Source organism: Cetorhinus maximus, chromosome 3 (genome assembly GCF_964194155.1).
Source record: "Cetorhinus maximus chromosome 3, sCetMax3.hap1.1, whole genome shotgun sequence".
Classification (NCBI taxonomy): Eukaryota; Metazoa; Chordata; class Chondrichthyes; order Lamniformes; family Cetorhinidae; genus Cetorhinus; species Cetorhinus maximus.
The window spans coordinates 88,233,457-88,258,793 of NC_135881.1; the positions used below are offsets into that span (position 1 = coordinate 88,233,457).

General features: G+C 41.8%; 1 protein-coding gene across 1 annotated transcript in view; it reads right to left on the bottom strand.

Moving 5' to 3' along the window:
• LOC144674147 (ATP-binding cassette sub-family A member 13-like) overlaps nt 1-24,590 on the bottom strand; it is a 76,998-nt gene extending 52,408 nt beyond the window's left edge. The window contains exons 1-4 of the mRNA XM_078535639.1: nt 24,381-24,590; nt 24,192-24,285; nt 12,074-12,200; nt 9,209-9,345 (exon numbers count right to left, since the gene is read on the bottom strand). Coding sequence (XP_078391765.1) covers nt 9,209-9,345; nt 12,074-12,200; nt 24,192-24,285; nt 24,381-24,458 — 436 coding nt within the window. The 5' untranslated portion in view covers nt 24,459-24,590. The remainder of the gene's footprint in view (nt 1-9,208; nt 9,346-12,073; nt 12,201-24,191; nt 24,286-24,380) is intronic.
• Between the last annotated feature and the right edge of the window lie 747 nt (nt 24,591-25,337).

Genomic DNA, 25,337 nt, shown 5'->3' on the forward strand with positions numbered 1-25,337 from the left:
TAATTGGTTGCTCGCGTGCCCAGGACATTTCTCCAGTACACTGTATGTGTGTATTTGACAAATAGTTGCAGTCGCCATTATTCCATTTTCTAAAAAAAAATGTCTTTGTGTGATTGGCACAAAATTGTCAAGAAATCTCTTAACATAAATCTAATTTTTGTTGGTAACTTTACTTCATATATTATTGTCAATTAAAAAAAACCTTCCACATTTTTGGTCCTCCTGTCTCTCCTGAAAGAGACAAAATGTTTCTTTAGAATTCTTTAGTTACTAGATTTATCCCATGGATGATTCTCTTTGTTTACAAAAGCAGTAAAGCAACACAAAGAAAAGAACTTTCTATAAGCTGTGACTCCCAAACAGATTGATTGAACAATACATGAAAAAGTGAATAAATGAGTGACATAATATTTATTTATAGTGTAAAAGCAAAATACAAGTACAAAAGGAGTCCTGATGAAAGGTCACTGAGCTGAAACATTAACAATGTTACTCTCATCGTAAATTCTCTCTGACCTCTAGGTATTTTCAGCATTTCTGTTTTCATTTATAGTAAGTGTTGGAATATAGTAGCTCCTCAAACAGAAAAAATAATAAATGGTTCCCAATCACTGCGCTAAATTATAATTTTATGATTACCTTCTTCATATGTAGTTGTCTTTTCCTATAATGTTATCATCTAAAGCAGCTAACTGGTCCAACTGGTCTCTGTGAGAGCCCATTTTGACTTTACCATTTGAACAGTCCAAGCTAATTAAATACCCCAGATAAAAATTTCCAGGCTTTATGGATTTGAATCATTTGAGAAAGGACCTGACAGTAATGCTATGCACATAAATTAACAAAAATATATTCTCATTTGATGTATGTAACTTGGCTCATCCTTCAAGCCAACAATTGTAGAAGACAACCAAATGTTTGCCACTGTCACATTGATCGGGCTGGAGAGAAAATTCTGTACATAGTTGGTTGTAACTGCAGATGAAATGTGACTGAATTAAATCAACCACTATCAAATTAAATTAAACCAAAATATTTTTATTGCATTGAACTGTGCCAAATGACTTCACATTGTATTGTACTGAATTCATCATCAAACCATTAAATATGTTTTTAATACTTTTAATAAATAAAAAGTTCTGCAGGACCCACTGATCCCCATGAGCAAACCTGCGAAATGGGCTCCTAACGAAATAAACTTTTATGTCAGGAGCACAAATTTGTAAAATGCACTCTTTGAAATCATTCATTTGCCATTTCAACAGAGTTATTAACCTGTATGAAATAAAATAACTTGCAATATAAAAAATGACTTTTCATATGAAAGAATTAAGAATTCTCTACAGTACACTACAGTGTAAGTTTCTCCCTTTCTCTAGGTCCTATAGATAATTTTGTTTTGTTTGTTCATGGGACGTGGGCATCACTGGCTAGGCCAACATTTGGGTTTCCAGAGGGCATTCAATATGGTTCCACATAAGGGACTGTTAGTTCAAATGAAAGTTCATGAATTCCACACAAATTATTGACCTGGTTTGCAGCCTGTTAGGCAGTAGAAGACGCAGAGTAGGGATAATGGGTATGCACACAAATTGGAAAAGTGACCACCCCTTTGAAAGTATATACTGTCCTTGGAAGGAGCACAGCACAAAATTTACCAAAACTTTGCCAGGGATCCAGAGATCACATTATGAAAAAAGGGTTGCATTTATACAACACCTTTCATGACCATCGGATGTCCCAAAGTGCTTTACAGTCAGTGAGGTACTTTTGAAATGTTGTAATGCAGGAAATGTGGCAGCCATTTTGCGCACAGCAAGCCCACAGAAGCAACAATGTGATAATGACCAAAAAATCTGCTTTTGTGATGCTGATTAAGGGATAAATATTGGCCAGGACACTGGAAATAACTTCCCCACTCTTGCTCGAAATGGTGCCATGGGGTCTTTTACATTCATCTGAGAGAGCAAGCATTCAGGAGTCAAGTTAGGAAACATTTATTCATGCAGAGTTCATGGTCTGATGTTGTTGAACTCACTGTTGAATCCAGAAGGCTGCAAGGTACCTAATCAGAAGAGGAGGTACTGTTCCTTAAGCTTGCATTGGGCTTTACTGGAACATAGCAGCAGGCCAAGGACTGAAATATGAGCATGACAGGAAGGTGATGAACTGAAGTGGCAAGTGATTGGAAGGCTGGGGTTTGCTTGCAGACTGAGCAGAGGTGTTGCACAAGCAGTCACCCAGTCTGTGTTTGGTCTCCCAATGTAGAGGAGGCTGCATTGTGAGCAGTAAAATAATAGACCAAGTTGTAAGAAGTACAAGTAAATTGCTGCTTCACCTCAAGGAATGTTTTGGGCCTTGGACAGTGAGGAGGAAGGGCGTAAAGGAACAGGTCACCCTACAGCCTTCTCTTTTCCAGAGAAAAGAGCCCTAGCTTGTTCAGCCTTTCCTAATAAGTATATCTTTTCAGTTCTAGTATCATCTTTGTGAACCTTTTGCACCTTCTTCAGTGGCTCTATATCCTTTTTTTTAGATATGAAGACCAGAATAGTGCAAAGTACTCCAAGTGTGGTACAGAAGATCTGATTCTGGACAACACCATCAGACTAATGTTAGGAGCGTAATACCCACATAATTGTACAGGGCCAGGAACAAATCTGAAGCCCTGAGTGGATCTGATGATAAGTTTAAGCATTTCAGATTTTGTTGGTCTGAGGTAAATTGATCAATCTTTGATTATCAGAAACAAAGTAACAACAAGCTCGGCAATTAGTGCAGCCAGCTAGGGCAGCAAAAACACACGTTTACAGAAGGAAGGGCTGACAGCAAGTCAGTCTAAATGTAGATTCTTAGTAAGACAAAAAGAGGAGTAGGATACTTGGCCTCTCAAGTCTGCTCCACAATTCACTTAGATCATGCCTGTTTTTCTACTTCAACTCCACCCTCCTGCACCATCCCCATATTCCTCCATTCTCATGGTGCGCAAAAATTTATTGAACTTTGCTTTGAATATTTCCAATGATTGAGCATCCACAGCTGCCTTAGTGGAGAATTGAAAAGATTCACAGCCCTTTCAGTGAAGAAATGTATCCTCATCTTAGTCCTAAATGACTGGCCCCTTAATCTGAGATTGACAGGGATAATGGACTGCCTTTCCACCTGCCACCAATTGAGGCCCTTAAATGGGTAATTAATGCCCATGCAGAAAGCCCAAAAATAAAGCCCTAAAGAACGACCAACATCCTTAGGGGGGTGGCGGGGTGGGGTGGAGGGGGGGGTCGCGCAGGAACATTGACCAAAAACTGAACTGGACGAGCCATATAAATACTATGGGTACAAGAGCAGATCAGAGGTTGAGAATTCTGTGATGAATAGCTCACCCCCTGACTCCCCAAAGCCTATCCACCATCCACAAGTCAGGAGTGTGATGGAATACTCTCCACTTGCCTGGATGAGTGCAGCTCCAAGACACCATCCAGGACAAAGCAGCCCATTTGATTGGCACCCCATCCACCACCTTCAACATTCACTCGACCATCATCAATACATAGTGGCAGCAGTGTGCGCCATATACTAGATGCACTGCAGCAACTCGGTGAGGGTCCTTCGACTGCACCTCCCAAGCCCAGGGCCTATATCACCTTGAAGGGCAAGGGCAGCAGATACATGGGAACATCACCACCTACACGTTCCCCTCCAAGACACTCACCATCATGACTTGGAATTAAATCGCTGTTCCTTCACTGTCGCTTGGTCAAAATGCTGGAACTCCTTTCCTAACAGCACTGTGTGTGTGTGTTCCTGCAACACATGAGCCGGGATTTTCTGCTCTCGTTTGCGGCAGGCATCATGGCGGGTGGAAGTGGAAAATATCAGGAGATCACAAAAATCCGTTTTTACATCATCGTAAAACCAGTTTGTGATCATCCGCTGCACCCATTAATGGCGGGCTGCATTTCCCACCGCCGCATGTCAGGAACCTAATTTCAATACATTAGAATCTCATTATAAGTTCTGCTCGCCGGAATCATCCCCCCACGCTGGATCATGAGCTCACGTTGGCATGATTGCACACCAACATGTTTCACAAATGTACATAAGCGACGTGCACCTGGCAACCTGCACTTTGTTTGGGACTTCGAGCTTTGTTTTCCTACCTTACTTTGGGCAGCACTCATGGTCATCAGCGCCAAGCTTCACAGGCAGCACCACATCACTTTTAGGGTGACTCACAGGCAGGTCTCTACCTACCAGACCAGCCAGACCATTGTTTGGGGAAGGGAGGGAAGTGGCCTCAGGCAAGGGAAAAGGCTGCATCGCGAGGGTTGTACTGGGGAAAGGGGTGTCCCAGGGTGTGTAGGGGGGCACATGTTGATCTGTGCAAGTGGCCTCAAGTGGGTGAGGGCTGAGGAGGCAGTGATGTGAGAATGTGTGTGAGAGAGTGAGCAGTGATGCCCCTTGAGCTGGCAGCGAGTGAGATGCCAGTGAATGTGTGATGCACCTGTGAGTGTGCGTGTTTAGAATGATGGGATGTTTGACTTACCCCGACAGCAGGGATGAGATCATTCATCCACTTCATGCACTGGATGGCCAATCTCTTCTGTGCAGCTTTGGCACTGATCACCACTGCCACCGCCTCCCAAGACAGGGTGATGAGATTGCTGAACCTCCTGCGGCCAGAGCGGGGTTGGAGGACATCACGGTGGGCCTTGAAAAGGCATTCCAGTGATGAGTCACTGATCTCTTTTTGACTTTCAGGGCCATGTCTTCACTAGAGCAGTCCTGGGCTGCAAGCATTAAGAACTGTGCACGCGGCTGCAGTTTAGATATGGCACCCGGAGTGAGGAAACAATGAGGTAATGGTGTGGCGGACGATTCAGAGAATGCCCGCCAGTGCTATGGCGGGTTTCCTGTGGCTTCATAAATAATAATGTGGGAAGCGGATGATATGACACAAAAAACTGCCCTTGTGGCTGGTGGGAAAAATGTCTTTTTTTCATGCCCTACATCGCACTTAGTGCATTTAAGGGAAAATTCCGGCCATGGACTGCAGCAGTTCAAGAAGGCAACTCACCACCATCTTCTCAAGAGCAATCAGGAAGGGCAATAAATGCTGGTTTCACCAACAACGCCGCAAGCTAATGAATAAATTTTAAGAAAGCAAACTCATTGCCTGAGCAAGGGACCCGGCTTTGGGAAGGGGGACTCACTGAGAGCCACTCCCTGCCCTTGCTGCTGACCACCCTCCCCTGTGACCCGCACCACCTGCCATCACTCACCTGTGGCCTGCATGTCTTAGTGGTCTTGGGCCTCGGATGGGTGCATTACCAGCAGCAGTCACTACCTCACTGGTGTTTAGAGTGATGGGATGTTACCCCGACAGCATGGATGAGATCATTCATCCACTTCCTGCACTGAGCAATGCACAGCTGCCAGTCTCTGATAAGCTGGCAGCTCTCGGGAGACAGGATTTCTCCCCGAGGCCTTGGCCTCATAATTCGGCAGGCCTCCCCAAAGGGCATGACACCAATCTCCAGCTGGCAAGCAAGACTCCCGTCACTTACATTAAATTCTGCCCGTTACTGGGTCAAATGGGGAAGGTTCTACTGAAGTTCCCCATAATTTGATTTCCATTCCCATTCTTACTTTTCCATTTTTACTTTGATATTTGGCCATTTTATGGACATTGACTTTCCCTCAAATGCACCGTTTCCAAGTTAGAAAGTGTTTCTATCGATTTTTGACAGATGTCACGGTCAGATGGCTCCTTGATTTGAACAACTCAGACCTGCAACAAATTGGAACCAATTGGAATCTAAATGACTTAACACTGAAGGCTACTCAGGCAGAAGTATGGTCTTAGACTCTTGGGATTTCCTGGAGCAAAGTGTCACTCCCTCTGGAACTACTCTTTTAAGTTGAGTTCTTTAGATTCCGCAAGTCATCCAATCCTTTCTGATGGTGTGCCAGTGTGTATTGACCTTCCCCATTTCCCACCATACCTGGTGCACCCTGGTCAGGCCTTTTGTTCATTTGGCCACTTCTGCCATCTGGATCTATCCAATTCTTTTACCTGCAAAGTGGCTCCTTTCAGGGCAGCCCGGTTTCCCTTCACCATCAGTATCACTATCTAGTAAAACGTAAAGGCTCCAAACCAAAATATTTACGTGGAGTTCCCATAAAGCAAATACAGGTCCTTTGCACCTGATTAAAGCAATTCCACAGAACTAATTATTGAGTATTCTGAAAAAAGAGACAGTCTAAGTTTTCCATCTTGCACTTATCAGGACACTTCACAAGAATGCCAATATAAGGGGAAATCAACAATTTATCCTGTATATGAAGAGAGTGCTGATTGCTTGGCAAGTACGGTTGCCATGGAGAATGCACCGGTGATGGTGACTGACACTTCACTGCAAAGCATTGTTTGAGATTTAAACCAGGCAGCTTGACCCTGATTGGTCAAGGCATTGCCCTGAGGAAAGAGTCAGCGAATGGTTGTCACTTATTTTGTTTGGCTGAAACAGACACAATGGGGAGAATTTTTTCCCCATCATGCGGGCTGGGTGGGAGTGGGCGCAAAAAGTAAATGGATGATCTCATCTGTGCTGTCAGGGTAAGTCAAACATCCCATCACTCTAAACTCACACACTCATAGGCCTATCACACATTCACTGGCATCTCACTCACTGCCAGCTTAAGGGGCATCACCTCTCACTCTCACCAATTAAGGCCCGCCCAGCATGACATGCACCCAGAAGCACTGCGCAGGCGATGGGTGGAGGGAGAGGCAGGGCCTGTGCTCTTTCGCGCACATGTGCGCAAAAGAGCGCAGAAATATCCCTGAGGCACGGAGCTGCCTCAGGGAGATTATTTTCATTATGAAAACTTCAAGAAAAGAATAGAAAAAATTATTCAGACATGTCCCCTCATGACAAGGTCACATGAGCTGGGACATGTCAATGAATTTTAATAAAAAAATTTATTTGATTTATAAATCCTTCATGAAACCTCATCTCGCCCATGAATGAAGTTTCATGATAAAGGTGAAGGCCGCCTGGGCTCTTCGCCTGCCCGCCAACCTTAAGGTTGGACGGGCAGCTCTGTTAATTCTTTTAATTGGTTGTTAAATGGCCTTAATAGGCCGTTGACAGTTTGGTGGGTGTGCAGCCGACTCCGATGCGCGCCCGCCGAACTGAAGGCCGGAATGACGCACGGTGACCTTAGAACGCATGCCCGACATCACCCCGCGTCATTTTACGCATTGGCGAGTGGGGCCCGCCCCAGCACCCCAACCAGAAGATTCAGGCCAATGTGTGTACATGTTCTTTCTGTCTGCAAAGAACAGAGCCCTGTGTATTAATATATGTAGCTTCCAGTGTACTCAAATGTGTCACACTGCGAGCCCAACTGACAATCTTAAATTGGTTGTCAGCATAATTATTAGCACACTGAGGATTATTTAGCAAATATTGTTCAATCGCGGAATCACATCTAATGTTGGGCACTGTGTTTTGAGTTTGGCAAGCACAGGCGAGTCCGTTGTGAACAGTGGCTGGGACATGCTATTTGATATGATCCACCAGTCTTTGGGACATACGGCCCACATACCTAGCATCACACTAGCACTGAAATTCATATGCCACATTATTAATTTGTGAGATAGACAGAATGTCTTTTTGGCTTGATGGCAGCATCCTGTTAGTGGTGAATACCACTCGTGTTGCTACTGCATAGTAGCAACGTGAAACAGCTGAGATACCTTGCCCTTCCCAGAATAATGTGAGGTAGACTGGGCACTCTTCAGGGTCGAAAATGATGGCCTTAGGCCTGTTCAGGAATTTGCATGATATACAGCATGAAATAATCTGATCAGGGTAGCCATTATCCTGCAGGATGCCTTTGATGTGCCCTATTTCAGAATCAAGCTTGCATGGTGAGCAAATGGCTCAGGTTCTATTTACAAGGTTGCCGATAAGACCAATCTTATAGTGTGTGGAACCCAATGCATTTATTAGCTAGTGAAGGTAGGCTTGCAGTAGACCTTGGTAGTGAATCCCCTGGCAGATTTCTCAACTAGTAAGTAAAGGAAGGGGAATTCATTTGACTGCTCCATTTCAAAAGTGAATTTGAGCACAGGATCGAGTCCATTAAGGCATGTAAGGAAATTGTTACATGCAGCTGCAGAGTTAAATATAGCAAATGCATCATCCACCTACCAGAAATATGCGAGGGATAGGAGGTTAGTATCTTCCATCAAAGACACATTTTTCCTGGAACCCAACAAAGATGTTTGCGAGAGCTGGGCCTAGAGGGGATCCCATGGCAACACCATTGATTTGGACATACATGGTGCCACTAACGCTAAACTAAACTGCACGAGTTGCCGAGTTCATAAGTTCGATGAATATTGATTCCTGCAACGGTGGCAGGTCCAGATCGCCATGATGTAGTGCTGCAGCACAAATATCTATGGCTTGCTTAAGTGGAACATTGGCGAATAGGCTAGCAATGTCAAATGAGCACATGGACACAGCACTGCTATCGATATACAAGTCCTGTTTGGTCTTCGCAGATGTGAAGCAGTCCTTTATAGTGTATGTGGAAAACTTGTGTAGCAATTCACCCAACCATTTGATCAATTCATGTATTGCAAAACCAATCATAGATAAGATGTGGCGTAAAGGGGCATCACTTTTGTGTGTCTTTGGCAGCTCATATTTATGCGGACGTAGTGAACCGTGAGGGTGAGCCCTGTCATATATATCATGCGGTAGCTTATCGCGCTTACAGAAGTCCAGTAAATGTTTTTTAAGCTTACTTTCAAGCAAGGTTGTCCAGTCATGTTGACTGGCAGGTCCAATGGATATGAATTTGGACCTGTCATTAAGAATGGCATGCATTTTATTGCCAATGCTTGGCAATTAACTGTCAGTCATCATTACTGTTGCATTCTCCATGGCAATGCCACTTGCCTACCAATCAGCACTGTCTTCATATACAGTATAACTGTTGTTTTCCCCTTATATTGGTATTCTTGTGAAGTGTCCTGATGAGTGCAAGACGAAAAGCTTAGACATGTCTCTTTTTTCAGCAATACTCAGGTTCTGTACTACCAAATGACTATAACTAATTATTGCTGAAATTTAGGGATACTTTGTCAAAATGTCAACTGAAGTAAAACATTTTACAATGCACACAACATTACCTGAATTTCCAAGCAATTGATCTAAATTAATTTGTAAGTTGGATGCTTTTTCCAAGGTTTCATTAATGTCCTTTCCTAGCTCTTCTATTAATGCCAGGATGTTGACCCCACTCTCATCTGTGAAGGCCAGTGATGACCTGCAAAAAAAGTAAAGATTACTGAGATGTGCATTTTGCAAATGGCATGAATCTAACATAGGTAGGTAACATGCAATCTTGCAAGTGTACCAATATGGAAAAGTTTGCATTCTACTAAAAGATAAGACACAATAAAAATGGCACTGACTGGATCTGTGCATTGCAGGGACATCCATCTACTTTGTGCTCTATCACTCTCTGGAACATCATAAAAGATGCTTGATTTTAGCCAATATTTCTAAATCCATGGATACTGCCCAATTGCTGTTGTATAAATTTTCCACATATTAAAAAAAAAGTACTCAGGAAACATTCTTGACCGAACGTGGACAGGTACAAGTTTGTACCAAAAATGTGACTTCCACTGGGGCAGTGAAAGGTGCACATCTGCAATCCAACATTTCAGTTTGATAGGCAGACAACTGAAAACATTTTTCGCTGCTCAATAATGTCTCCTCTACGGTGGAGAGACCAAATGCGGACTGGGTGGCTGCTTTGCAGAACACCTCCATCCAGTCCGCAAGTGTGGTTCTGAGCTTCCAAGTCGCCTGTCATTTTTCCACCTTGGTCCCACTCTGATCTTTCTGTTCTTGACCTGCTGCAGTGTTCCAATGAAGCTCAACATAAGCTCTCAAGGAGTAGCACCTTCTCTTTCAGCTGGACACTTAAATACTTTTACACCTTTCTGGACTCAACATTGTATTTAACGGTTTTAGATAGTAATCTCTGCCCCCATTTTGTTTACTTTGTCTCTGCTGGCTTTGGCCTTTTGATCTTATTTCTCTTTTATTTTCCTTTTCATCTTGCTCTCGGACTGCAGCTGTTCATAATTCTGCCATTCAAACATCCACTAGATACTTTGTTTATTTCTTTACCACTCCCTTTGGCCTTGCACCATAAATGTTTTTGCTATAAGTACATACAAATTAGGAGCAGGAGTAGGCCACTCGGCCCCTCGAGCCTGCTCCGCCATTCAATAAGATCATGGCTGATCTGAATGTAATCTCAACCCCACACTCCTGCCTACCCCCGATAACCTTTCACCCCCTTGTTAATCAAGAATCTATCTAACTCTGCCTTAAAAATATTCAAAGACTCTGCTTCCACCACTTTTTGAGGAAGAGAGATCCAAAGATTCAAAACCCTCAGAGAAAAAATTTCTCCTCATCTCTGTCTTAAATGAGTGAACCCTTATTTTTAAACAGTAATCCCTAGTTCTAGATTCTCCCACAAGAGGAAACATCCTCTCCACATCCATCCTGTCAAGACTCCTCAGTATCTTAAAGGTTTCATTTATTCTCTCCTCCCTTTCACCTTGTCACCTTTTGTTCATTTTACCCACCCTCCTCTCTTCAACTTGTTTAAAACCTATAACATCTCTAACTTTTCCTAATTCTGATGAAAGGTTAAGTCTATTTCTCTTTCCACAGATGTTACCTACCCTGCTGAGTATTTCCACCATTTTCTGTTTTTATTATCAATCGATGTTTGTTAGGTGAGGGATATGGAACAAAGATGGGTAAATCAGATTGAAATACAGATCAGGCTTGATCTAATTGAAAGGTGGAAAATGCTTGAGGGGCTGAACGGACTACTCCCATTCCTACATTTCTCTGCTCCCAATTAAAGACTTTAATTTAACAACTGCAGCAGCGCTGCCATCAGAGGGATGTACTCCACCAAACTGGCTGCACTCTATTTTTATATTTATATTGGAAGTTGGCCAAAATCTAAAGCAGTATCTCTAACAGCAAATTCCCAATTTAGATGGGGTATATGCTAATCCAGATTATAAAAATAAAGTCACTGTGGTGTCCAACATTCTTGAAACTTGGCCCTATTTTCAAATAGCATTCACTATAGGTTTGGGCCCAACAAGGCAAAATGCTACCACGCAAGGTGGAAAATGGTTCAATGAGATGGGATGTTAAAATGTTAAAAATCTGAATCCCCCTCTAACCCATCTACATTTGGTTTGAATAAAGGAGGGCAGCTGGAGAGTTAAATATTATGAAGAGGCTGTGTGCCTCACATATAACCAACATTTTAAACTTGACTCTGGAGACCCAACAGCTAAATGGAGGTGAAGACTTCTGGATCCACAAGGTAAGTGATTTTATAATTATCTGCTGGGTTTAGTTTACCTACTTCACCAACCCATATAATCCAACAACCAATCTTCCGATCTTCCTCAACTCTTCTGAACTCGCCCAATTACAATTAATTATATATTAATTGGGTGTATAGTTGTAATCAGGTGGTGGGAATTACTAGGAATTCATCTGTCCTCCGAAAGATAGAATCAAGCTGAAACTGTGGTTGTTGGATTTAAGTTGTAGTGTGTATAAAGGCTTGCAAGTGAATAAAGACTTGGCTCCAGATCTATCCTTCACTGCCTGGCTAGCTGCCTTGTAACACACAAAGCCTCCAAATGTACACTGACCCTTCCAATCACCCTCTGATCTTCCCATATCTTGGAACTGACCTTGCCTCTGGCCTCTGATCGTGCCGCCCAAACCCCGGCCTTTCTGATCCCAATCTCCTTCCTCTCCTTCCTGCCATTAAATTCAACATGACCTGAGAGAAACCCATTTTTCCAAACCCTCGCTATCTCGGAGTTAATATCCAGCCCTACGTGTCTTTAAGTAAATCATGTCATAACAAGTCTTATTTCAAGTTTTTTTTCCTTCCTGGGTATGAAACAAAGACAACATTTTAGAGTTTGTACCTGGATTTGGGAGAGTTCTCTGCTCCTGTGAACTCCGTGCTCTGACATTGAGAACCAATGTCACAAAAGAGGCTCTGAACGAAAGGAATAAGACCTCCACTGGGCAAAGTACGAGGCTCCAAAAAACCTAATAGTATAGGAGAAAATCACATCAGATTAAGGCCAACTGAAACTTAATTGTGCATTTAATGTCAGTCAGTTTGCGAATTGTTAACCATGTTATTTACCAGTCTGTCAGTGTGTAAGTTGTCATAATTTTATAAAAATCATATTATTGCCCTGCTTTTCAGTTTGATTAAGTTTTTCTCATTCACTTAAAATAAATTCTTCATCATATGCAGCCAAGAACTCAAAACTCCCCAGGCTGATTTTTATGCTCCCCAGTCGGTGGGTTTGGAGGCAGAGGCAGGGTCCTAAAATGCAACCTATGACATTCTCGCTACCTACCCATCCGCCCCCAATCTGTTTGAAAGTTTACAGATGCAAGGAGGGTCAGACAGCCTATTGAGGCCCTTAAGTGGCCTAGCAATGGCCACTTAAGGGCTTCATCCCGCCCCTTGCCATATTTTACCCACAACCGGGGGAGGCCCATTTTAGCCCAGGATCATGGACAGGCTTGCCAACGACTTTTTAGGTGCAAGGTGTGGGAACCAAAGCACCCCATGAAATCCAACCATCACCTCCCCACACCAAGTAAATATACTTTATTCATTTATAAAAGTACATTACATCATTGTTCAAAAGTTGACACTGCATAAGGTGCAAACCAAATTAGTTTCTTCCAGCACTGTGTTACTCACTACATTTATAATTACTAGTTACAGTTAATAGCTAATTGTAACAGTTAATAGCTAACTATTACAGTTACCTGTAACAATTAATAGTTGCAAGTTTCATTACATGTCAAGCATACAGCCCAAGGAGTTTTACCCATTTTCCAGCCCCTCGAATGTACTAGGGCAGGCAGGCCTTGGACTATGCCCTTTCCCCTCTGCGCCTTTGCAGCAGCTGCCCCTTTAGTGTGTCCCTCAACATGTAATCCTGGACCTTAGAATATGTCAGTCTGCAACACTAAGTTGTGGATAACCCTTTGCACTGGAAGACCAACAATTTTCAGCCAGACCAAAGAGCACCTTTCACTCAGTTAATTATCATTCAGCATCAGTTGATGTTTGTCCCTGTATGCATCCCTGAGAAGAAATAACTTGCCAATTCAATATCAAGGATCATATATGAATAATGGTCGCTTGGGCAAAATGGAACTGAACTCAGCAAGGCCTTGACACCTTCAGGCGAGAACATGGGCTAGGGGGAAAAAAAATCAAATGATGCTTACACACAACTGCCAATGCAATTTATTGAAGGGACATCACCATTGGTGTTAGCCAGTATGGAAAAGTTGTGATGATGTTTTGGAAACACACAATACAATTACTTACACAGGTCTGATAAACATAACTATACTGCAAAAAGCGTATTACTCCACATGTATAAATTGTAAAATATTCTCCAGCTCTACTAAGCATTTCTGCTTCCCCAAATGTTGATGATCTGATAGGGCTGAATTTTCCCCCGTTGGGGGCAAAGTTGAAGGCGTTTCAGATCGGTGCCCCCAATTGGGGGCGCCGCACCATTTTACGTGGGCAGGCCAATTAAGGCCCACCCAGCGTGACGTCTGCACAGAAGCGCTATGCGCTCCCTGTGTGTGTGGGGGGGGTGGAATCCCAAAATCGAGAATGCGCTCTTTCGCGCATGCACACAAAAGAGCGCACTCATCTCCCTGAGGCTAAGTGCAGCCTCAGGGAGATCGGCTCTAAATGTTAAAAACCTAAAAATAGAAAAATAAAATTTCCCTAACATGTCCCCTCATGTGATAATGTCACATGAGTTGGGACATGTCTGTAATTTTTACAAAAACTTTATTTAAATTTTTAAAAACCTACATGAAAGCTCATCCCGCCCATGAACGAGGTTTCATGCTTTGTCTAATTCGCGCCAGGGCTCTTGGCCTACCCACCAACCTTAAGGTTGGATGGGCAGGTCCTTTAATTACTCAATTGACTCTGTCAATGGCCTCAATTGGCCATTGACAGGTTGGCAGGCACGCAGCTGATTTCGCTGTGCCCCCGCCTTCCTGAAAATTTAAATGGGGTGCGGTGATGTCGGAAGCTCCCCCCGACATCACCACGCATTATTTTACATGTCGGCGAACGGGCCCCATCCCTGCTCACCGATGCGTAAAATCCTGCCCATAGAATTATATACAGAAACAAACCATTTAGCTCAACTGACTATGCTGGTGTTTATACTCAATACACAAATGCTACTCTAATTACCTCTTTCCACCTTGCCCCAACGTTTCTCTATTTGCTTCTCCCTCATGCAAGCATTGATCCTCCCCTTAAATGTGTCAATGCTACGTGCTTCAGTCACTCTTTATTTTTCATTATTCATTCCAAAGAATGGTCAACATTTATTTCCTTCCATGGTTCCTCTGAGAAGGTGGAGATGGGACTTTTTAAACCATTGAATTCCTTGTAACAATGTGATGCAATTGAGTAGCTACTTCAAGGAATAGATAAGAATCATAGAATTACGTAGGATATTGTGCACAGAGACAGGTCATTCGGCCCAACACGTCATGCTGAAATTTATGCTCCTCTCAAGCCTCCTCCCATCTAGATCTCCTTTCGTAACCCTTCCCCCTCATATGCTTGTCTATTTTCCCCACCATGTTAGTGGAATCACATACGGAGCACTGGAGTCACATAATTAGTAGATCAGTTAAGAGCTGCTGGCTTCTTTTTCTAGATGTCATTAATAAACCAATTAAGTTTTAGCAACAACTTCATGGTCAGTTTCCTTGACAGCAGAGGCAGGATTTTCCCTGCAGGATTAACCTGCTGTTAAGCTCAAATGGGAATCAGAAACCCGCGCTGTGTGGGGAGCAGTCACTTGTCAATGTTAATGACGATTACATTGTTACGATTTAATAGCAATTACACTGTTAAACAGATGATGGATATTTGTACACCTATAAATGTGGATAGCACAGTCGAGTGTCCTTAGAGAGGGTGTCCGCCACTGGTGGAGGCCTTTCGTGCCCGGTGGGCACCGCGGGGACTGGAGCGTTTTATCAACCCCCTTAATCACATTTTGATTTGATGTTTGTAAGTTTCCTTTAAAATTTGTCTTTAGTTTTACAGTTCCCTATTTTGTTAATTTAGTTTATTTGGTGGACTCCGAAAGAGTTATAAATGTAGATAGTGCCGCCGAGTGTCCTTAGAGAGGGAACAGGCAGTATCTGCCACTGGTGGAGGCCTTCCATGACCAGCAGGAATCACAGGGACTGGGGTGCATTATTGATCCCCACAATCATATTTTGGTTTGACCTTTGTAAGTTTCCTCTGTGGGTTTTTTTTTTGCTGCAGTCCCCTTTAAAGGCTACCCCATTTGTTTGTTCATTTAATCTTTTGTTAATTTATTAATTTGTCCCTCTTTGTTATTGATTTACTCAAAAAGAGCATATAAATGGGGATAGCTGGGACACTGGTGGTGGGGAGGAGTGTTGACTCTGTACTAAATCAAAACTCTCTCACTGCAAGGAAAGACACTCTCTCAGTTTTGACTTCACCTATTATCATATGGGGAGGTGTTGGCATAGTGGTATTGTCACTGGACTGGTAATCTAGAGTCCCAGGGTAATACTCCCAACATGGCAGATGGTGGAATTTGAATTCAATAAAAATCAGCAATTAAAAGTCTAATGATGACCATGAATTGATTGCCGTAAAAATCTATTTAGTTCACTCATATCCTTTCAGAAAGGAAGTCTGGCCTACATGTGACCCCAGACCCACAATGTGGTTGACTCTTTAAAAAAAAATTTAATAAACAAAAATGCCCTCTGAACAAGAACAATTAGGTGTGGGCAATAAATGCTTGCCTAGCCAGTGATGCCCACACTCCATGAATGATTTTTTTAAAAATTGGCGTGGATGCTTATAATATTCATCAGGGATTGTCCCTGAAGGTAAGTGAGGGAACAGGCACCTCAAAATGAAGGCGTTCTTTCTCCAACTTGTTGAAATGTAAAATTAAAAGTAGATCCAGCACCTGGGTTGCACTGTAGGGTGGTGTGCAGGGGGGTACCCAGCCAGGCAGGCAGCGGGTGGCCTCTAAACATGGCTGGAGCACTAGTCCCCCAGTCTGATGCTGGGGCTGCCTCCAGGTAGCTGCACTATTCCCCATCATCGGCGGGGACCTGGAGGCCAACTGGAAAATTCCAATTGGTCTCTGACAATTGGTCTTAAGTGGCCACTAACAGGGACAATTGACTATCTGCTGCTTGCTGGCGGGTAATCCTGCCAGTCCACCATCCACCAGGCAATTGGTACAGAGGCAGGGTGGAGCTGGAAAACTGGCATTGAGTCTGGTGCCATGATTTTTAGCGCCTGCCTGCCTTTGTGCCTGCTTCTTGTGGGCCCAAAAATTCAGCCACAGCTTTTCATTTCTAGATGTTTTTTAACTGAATTCAAATTCTCAAACTGTCATGGTGAATTTAACTGATGTTTTCTGCATTATGAGTTCAGTAGCAAGTTTCACATTCCTACCACTCTCTATGCAAAGAAATTCTTCCATAATTTTTTATTTGATCTGTTAGTCACTATCTTATATTTATGCCCCTTTGTTCTGAAAATGCCTACAAATTGAAATAGTTTCTCCACGTTAACTCTATTGAACCCCTTCATAATTTCAAAGCCCTCTGTCAGGTTTCATCTTAGCTTTTGCCATTCCAGATAAAAGAAAAGTCCCAACCTGCTCAATCTTTCCTGATATTGCATCCTCTCAAATCTGGTAGCATCCCTGTAAATATTTCTGCAGTTTCTCTAGTTCTTCAATATTCTTTTCATGGAGATGGAAATTGATAGGTCAGTACTCCAAGTATGGTCTAACTAAGCTTTCACATAAATGTAACATTGCCACTCTGTTTTTCTATCCTATCCCTCAAGAAATCCCAATAGTTTGTTAGCTTGAATTGGCATTATAAAAGACGTATCCATTGATATTCTTAACTCTCTTACCTCTATCCTGCTCCTAGAGCAGGATTTTAGATCCCGCAGGCAGGCGCACACCTGACCCAATCGGGTATAAAGTAGTGCATGATGATGTCGGGCGAGCGTCCCTCCGTCATCACGCACTCACATGATATTTTGGTTGGTGGCCGTGAGCGAGAGTCGGCAGCATACCCGCTAACAATTAAGAGGCCTATTAAGGCCCTTAATCAATTAATTAATAGCAATTTTTCGCTGCCTGTCCAACCTTACAGTTGGTAGGCAGGCAAATCTGCCAGGCAGCCTTTGGATATTTTATGAAACCTCATCCATGGGCAGGATGAGGTTTCCAGCAGCAATTTAAAAAAAAGTAAAAATTTTGAAACATCATTTTTAATATGTCCCTGTTCATGTCACTGAGTCATATGTGGGGACATGTTTCTCTCATTTTTGAAATCTTTATTTCTGTTTGTGCAAATCTTCAGCTCCCTGAGGCAGCTCCCCGGCGCATGCGCAGAATTCACGCTCGCCCTCCTCCCGCACCACCCCCCTCCCCCCCCACCCCTCCCCCCACCCCAGCAGCACTGAGCTTCTCAGCATGCATTTCATGCTGGCTGGCCATTAACTGGCCAGCCTGAGTGAAATCGTGGTTGGGGGCCGATCGCGGGCAGTGGGCCGTTACGCGGCCAATTCTGGGCCTACCCGCCCAACGACCGGAAAATCCTGCCCTTAGACTACATACATAGGATATATGGCACAGAAACAGGTCATGCTGCCCAAGCAATCCATGCTGGTGTTTATGAACCACTCAAATCTCCTCCCATCTTTATTCATCTAAATCCTTCATCGTAACCCTCTATTCATTTCTTCCTCATATGCTTGTTTAGCTTCTCCATCAATGCATCTATATCGTGTATTTGATTCTAAAGTCCAGATTATTAATGTAAATTGTGAACAGCAGTGGTCCTTTGTGAATCACCACTTCCCACCTTCTGCCACCCTGAATAACTTATCTTCACTCCACTCTTTGCTTTCTGTCCTGAAGCCAGCTAGCAGTCCATTCTGTCATCTGTCCCATGACTCCGCATTCTCTCACTTTATTCATTAGTCTATTATGGGGCACCTCAACAAAGGCCTTTTGAAAATTCAGATAAATTACATCTATTACATTACCATTGTCTACTCTCTCTGTTACCTCCTCAAAAATTCAATAAGGTTGGTCAAGTAAGATTTTGCCTTTTGAAATCCATACAGACTATTCATTATTATACTTTTCTTTTATTAGATGTTCTTCTATTTTCTCCTTTAGTAAGGATTCCATTATTGATGTTAAGCTGACTGGTCAATAGTTTCCGGGGCATGTTGTGCCCCCCTTCTTAAACATAGAAATTAAGTCGGCTATCTGCCAACCCTCTGGTATGACATCTCTTTCTAACAAATTATTAAGTATGTGTAGTGATGCTTCTGCTATCACTTCCCTAGATTCCTTTAAAATGCAAGGATGAAATTAATCTGGACCAGGGGTATTGTCCTCCTTGAGTTTAATTAGTTTATTTAACAGGCCCTGTTTTTTTTTAATTTTAAATGCACTTATTTTTTTACTTATCTTATAATTCAATGTCATGACTACCTATTCTACCTCCTCAGTAAACACCGAAGCAAAGCAATTATGTAATATTTCTGCCATCTCTCCATCATTATTATTATCCTGTCCTTACTGGTGGTATTCCCACCCCAGATTTCCTTAATTACTGATGTGCTTGTAAAATATTTACTATTTTGTTTTATTTTAGTTGAAAATTTAATTTTGTAGTTCCTATTTGCCTTCCTAAGTATTTTCTGGCTTCACTCCTAATCTCTTTGTATTCTCCCGTTCCATGGACTCTTTTGCTGTCTATGTACTTAATATATGCATCTCTCCTAACCCTTCATTGTTCCCTTAAGTTTTTATTTATCCCTGGGGTTTTACTAGTGGAATGTATTTTCTGTGCACTCTGTTGAACATTGTTTTAAATGTTTTCTATCGTTGTTCTGCATCATTGTTTGCCACTATTGTTTCCCCATTTTATTATTCCCAAGTTCTATTCTCAGTCACTCAAAATCAGCTTTTCTCTAATCTATTAACCTGTTTTTTGTCATACTTATGTCCTTCCCTATTATCATTTTAAAGTGCATTATGTTATGGTCACCATTACTTTGTTTCCTTACTTTCACTTACTTTATCTGCCCTGGTTCATTGCCCATGACTAAATCCAACCAAGAATCTTCCCTCATTGAGCTTTTTACATATTGGGTTAGAAAGGAATCTTGCACACCTTGTAGGAACTCCATTCTCTTATTCCCTTTACCTACCTCTTCTGTCCAATTATATCAGGGTAGTTGAAATCCCCCATGATTTTTATTATTTTTTTAAATTCAATTCCCTAATTTGTCTGCATATGTCCTCTTCTACCACCCTTCCACTATTAGGTGATCTGTGGACTACAAGTATTAGTGTGACTGATCTTATATAATTTTTTAATCTCTATCCATATGGATTCAATTTTTGTCTTGCTGATAGCTGTGTCCCTTTTTTCAATTGCAGTTATGTTATCCCTAATAAGTATAGTTACTTCATCTGTCCTTTTTCCCTCTATATCTTTTCTAACTATGCTATTGCAATGTTTAATTTCCAGTCCTGACTTTTCTGTAGCCATTTAGTTGTTTTAACTTCTAAGGAATAAGTGTCTTTCCTGAGTTTTCCTACCAAAATGTATTGCCTTACACTTGGTTAGACTGAATTTAATTTGCCATTTATCCATCCACTCTGAAATCTTATTTAGGCTTTACTGAATTTTGGTGCAGGCTTCCATATTAACAGCTATTCCCCAACACCACCACCCGCCCCCCACCGCTACCCTACCCCCCCCCCACACACCCCCCCCCCCACTCCCCCACCAACAACGTACCCACTCCCCCACCAACAACCTACCCACTCCCCCACCAACAACCTACTCACCCCCCAGTTTGGTGTCATCTGCACATTTGAACGCCATACTCCTAATTCCTGAGTCCAAATCAGTAATGTTTATGACAAACAGTGGTCACAGCACTTCCCACTTTCTGGAGGTTTGAGAAACTTACCTTCATTCCTACCTATGCTTTCTAGTTTGTAGCCCTCCTTTAATCCATTCTGTTGCCTGGCCCCTGACTTCACACACCCTGATGTTTGTCATGAATCTCACATGTACCACCATGCTGAAGGCTTTCTTAAATTTGATGTATAGCACATTCATTCCAGGGCCTATGTCTAATCTTTCTGTTATGTCTTCAAAGAATACAATGAGGCTGATTAAACATGGCCTTCCTTTTAGAAATTGAGGCAGACTATATTTTATTATATCTGCCAACTTTAGATTTTTTTGTTCTCTCATTTTTTAGCAAAGATTCTAATATCTTTTTGGACCAATTACCGACCACTTTTATCCCCCAGGGGTCACCATTCGCCTATGTGGGCTTGGGACCCGCTTTTAGTCCCAGTGGTGGGGCAACCTACCTTTTGGGAAAATCCAGCCCATTAACTCAGTTTCTCATAACACAAATACTGCCTAACTTGCTGCGTATTTCCAGCTTTTTTTGTTCCAATTTCAGATTTCCTCCACCCGCTGTCACTTGCTTTTCTATAGGTTTCTGGATTACTTCTATTTTGCTTTTTGAAAATAGGAATTACATCTGCTGGCTACCAGTATTCTGACACTGTTCATGTTTCTACTGAATAGTTGATCCATATTTTTCTGACAAAGAAACAGTGAAGCCAATGGCGCTCATCATTACTTATGTGAAAATGGTACAGCAATTTCAAGCAAGGGGCGGATTCACAGTTAAATTCAAACATTAAAATGTTTCTTTCCAGTTGTGGCACTCCACCATTAGCTTTGCAAAAATGACATCTTACTGTCATGACTCACCTTTGGAAACCATAGAATGTGGTATTTGCATGATAGATATGAACTAAAGTTGCAACTCATGTTGCAAAAAACAGTGGCAAGTCTGAGGATTGGTAGTGTTTTAGAAACCAGCATTTCCTTTCTAACTCTTTCTCTCTCTTAATCCAATCTTTCGTTCTATATCTTTATTTATCCTTCCGTACCTAATTTAGCATTGAATTTAAAAACTCGAACGTATCTTTCCCTCTCAGTCTTTGTGCTATTAATTTTCACAATCCTTCAGTCTGATTGGTTAAGAAGATACAGAGTGCATTGTCTTGTTCATTGAGGTTTCAGGAAGCCCTGTTTCCCTCATTGTCAGTGCAAGTTTGCACTTTCAGCAACTTGCCACACAAACTAATGTAAATGTGCAAAGGCAAGTCTAATTAGCATAATTAAATGGTTCAATATATACATAGATAACATTGATTTTACTATCTTTTCCCTGGTTTTCTTGAGTATTCATGGTGCAATCCATCAGGAGTCCTTAAGTTTTGTTACTTTGTTCAGTATCTTCTTTTTTTTATTCATTCATGGCACGTGGGCTTCGTTGGCTAGGCCAGCATTTATTGCCCATCCTTAGTTGCCTTTGAGAAGGTGGTGGTGAGCTGCCTTCTTGAACAGATGCAGTCCACTTGATTGTTATCATTTTTTCTGTTAGCCTCTTCAATGAAAACTGAGGCAAATTATTTATCTATTCAATATCCCTGACATTTCAGTATCATCTCCCGTGAGTTTATCTGTCTTATCTCTTGGTGGCCTTATCCCTGTCTTAATTCTCCTTTTGTTAATCATGTACGTGTATAATACATAATTGTTCATTTTTATATTCTTGATACTTTTATTTCCTATGCCCTCATTGCCTCTTTACCTCTTTCCTAAACTTTTCATGTTCTCTTTTGCCATCCTTTCCTTTATTGTTTATACACTTTGCAAATGTCTTTTTGTTTTAGCTCAATTTTATCCTTGCCTTTTATTTATTGGTTTGTTTTCCTTAGAGCAGAGAAGGCTAAGAGGAGATTTGATAGAAGTGTTTAAAATCAGGAAGTGTTTAGACAGGGTAGATAAAGGGAATCATTTCCAATGGCTGAAGGGAGATCACAGACTTAAGGTAATAGGCAAAAGAACAAGAAGAAAAATGAGGAAAAGTTTTTTCATGCAACAAGTGTTTAGGATTTGGAATGTACTGCCCAATATGGCAGTGGATACAGATTCATTAACAGCCTTCAAAAGGGAAGTTGCATAAATCCTTGAGGGAGAAGAAGTACAGGGAAATGGGAAAAGAATGGTCCAGCAGTATTAGCTAAACAACTCTTCAAAAGAGCTGTTGTAGACTCAATAGGCCAAATAGCCTACTTCTGTGGCGTACTATTCTGTGATCCTATGGCGTCCCATTCTTGCCTAGTTTATTCCTTTTTAGTGAAATATATTTCTCAAGATCCCTGTTGACCTCTCCTTTAAATATTGTTCATTGTTTTATCTTGTTGTCAATTCTTCCCTTGCGTACCACCTCATTCTCTCATGGTTGGTGTATTTCCAATATATTACTTTATACTCAATGTATCTATCTCAATTATTATAGTGAACCTTATATTGTGATTGTTACATGTTTACTTCAATTATCTGCTTGGTTTATTTCCCACTACGAGATGTGGCACTGCTTCTTCCCTTGTTAGGTTCCTTACATATTGAGTCAGAAAGGTGCTTTGTACACTTCAGGACTTCAACCACTTTTTATTTTTCACTTCCTTGCATTGCCAGTTTGCTTAAACTAGTTGAAATCTTCCATGATTCTGTGTTTTTTACTAATTTCATATATTTTTCCAAATATTTCTCTCTCCACTTCCGTTCTCTTGTTTGGTGGTCTGTAGGATACACTGAATCATGTGGTTGATCTCCTAGAACCTCAGAGTAGTATCTGGACATCACAGTGCGGCATGATTGTCCAATTTGATACGTACCAAAGTCTTGTATGCAGCAATCTTGACTGTTTTGTCACTTTTGGATTGATTTCACCTTGCAAATCCTAGGATTTTGCACCAAGTTCAGCTTGGTTTATGTGGTGTTCTTATGTCATGACACCTGATGGGAGGATGCCAAGGCTCTGCTTGGCGGATGTTTCTATCCTTTATCTCAATCTCATACTATTTCTTTGCTGTCTTTGTCCCTTCTATCTACAGCCATATTTCATTTCTGGTTAAAGCAGCTAACCCAATACCCCTTCTTTCTTCCTTATCATTTCTGCATTATAGCCCGGGGTGTTTGGCTGTCAGTAATGTCCTGTTTTCTCATCTTTAGCTTACTGTTATTTCGACCCTCTCTTTTCATTAGTTTAAATGTCTTCCTATCGCCCAATTTCTGCTTCCTGCTATGATGTTGATTCGGATGCATCACATTCAGCAGTTCATCTCATCCCGGTTTTTTAATTTCCACAAGCAACTTTTTTTTTCCCGTTCCGATGCAAGTTATTTTCCAGTCCCTTGAAAATATTTAAGCCGGCATCAAAACTTTTGGAAATGTTGACCACATTTAAGTACATTATAATTTCATCTCTTTGGTGAACTTTCAGCCGAAGTGAATCATGCAGTCTAAGGACAGATCAAACCTCGCTTATTTGCCACAATTATCCGATCTCCAGACACTAACTTTTTCCTTATGTATTTGTAAAGGTTCCAGTTTTAATCATTTGACATAGAACTGAGGGATTTCAGAACCTGATCCCAGCGTTTACATCACCCTAGTGGAATGATGAAACGCTGGAATCGGATTTGTTTAATTTGACACAGCGCAGATTTCATGTCATCGCTATTTTCAACAAAATGAGAAAACTTATTTTAGAATGGTTTACAATTTCACTAGAAATTGTCAGCATATGAAATCTCCCTGCCACACTTGGATATAACTAATCCATACAGACTGACAGAATATTGTGCAAACATTAAATATCGTAGTGTCCAAAATCAACTCTTCATTAGTCCGACAATGACGGTTAGAGCGACAAATTGCCACTTGCTCCTGCTTAGTAAAATAGTAATATACCAGGAACACTGATTTCTGATCTTATTTCAATCTTTTTCTAATCTACATTCCGATACTTACAATTATCTTGTTGACGCGGCAGGTGCTGAACTCTCACACCAACCAGGATAAGAAACAATAGACATGGCCAGATTATCTCAGACAGGGTCAGCACCTGAAATACATAAAGGAAAGAAACATTGATAGAAATCGCCGAAGTTTCCAATAAATTAAACAATGGACTGAGGGAAACTCAGACAGAAACCTTACCGGTTCTCTTAAACGGCAGAGGCAATTTTTCCAAAACAGCACGCACAACTGGCGAATAAATTTGGCCATAACGGCCATCTGTCTTGAAAGCGAACAATCAGTGAATCTGCTGCTGGTGAGAAATTGGCTGAGAATTGAGTTTCCCTGAGGTCAATGGGGAAATGGATGAGGGACGTGTGTGTACCCGGTAGGGAGGGAGCTCCGCTCTTACAACCGGAGTCCTCGGCAATGCAGGAGTGAGGACAAGGTTGAGGAACCCGATTGGGAACAAGAACCTCCTCTCACGTGCAACAGTTGCTCGGTTACTCAACCTCCAACAACGTAAACAGATCGTTTCCTCAAACTACGGTTTCTTTCAAGTTACAGCATGTAAAAAGCAAGAAAGATGTCAATGATTATATATAAAAGCAGGGGTTGTAAGGAATTTAAATGCAACCTGCTGATTACGGTTTTATCAAATTCCCAAATCGTCGATACGCCCACAGAGTATCCATAGGGCAAAACAATTCACCGGATGTAACACTAAGTAAAAGCAAGGTGCTGCAAAGTTCATGTGTTGCCAATTCTGGAAATTTCATTAAAGGCCATCCTTTAAACTTTATGTGCATTTAATCAATTAAAATTTATATAAACATCTCTTCTTTGTCTTGTAAGTAAAATGTAATTTCCTGGCTTACCCTCGTCCGGGATGTTCACTGAATGGTGTAGCACCATTAAAATCAGTGATGAGCAAGAAGCCAGGATTAGAGAAGCACAGATTTCTGAGGAGGTTGTGGAGTCGGAAGAGAATAGAGATAGGAAACGGCAAGACCATGGAGGAGTTTGAAAACAAGGATGAGCGTTATGAATGTACACAGTGCCAGGTGGGTGCACGGGCTGCTGGGTTGTCAGTATAGGCTGAGGGAAGCAGCTTGTGCCCCTGTGGTTATGGTGGCTCACTTAATGCAGTTCGATGAG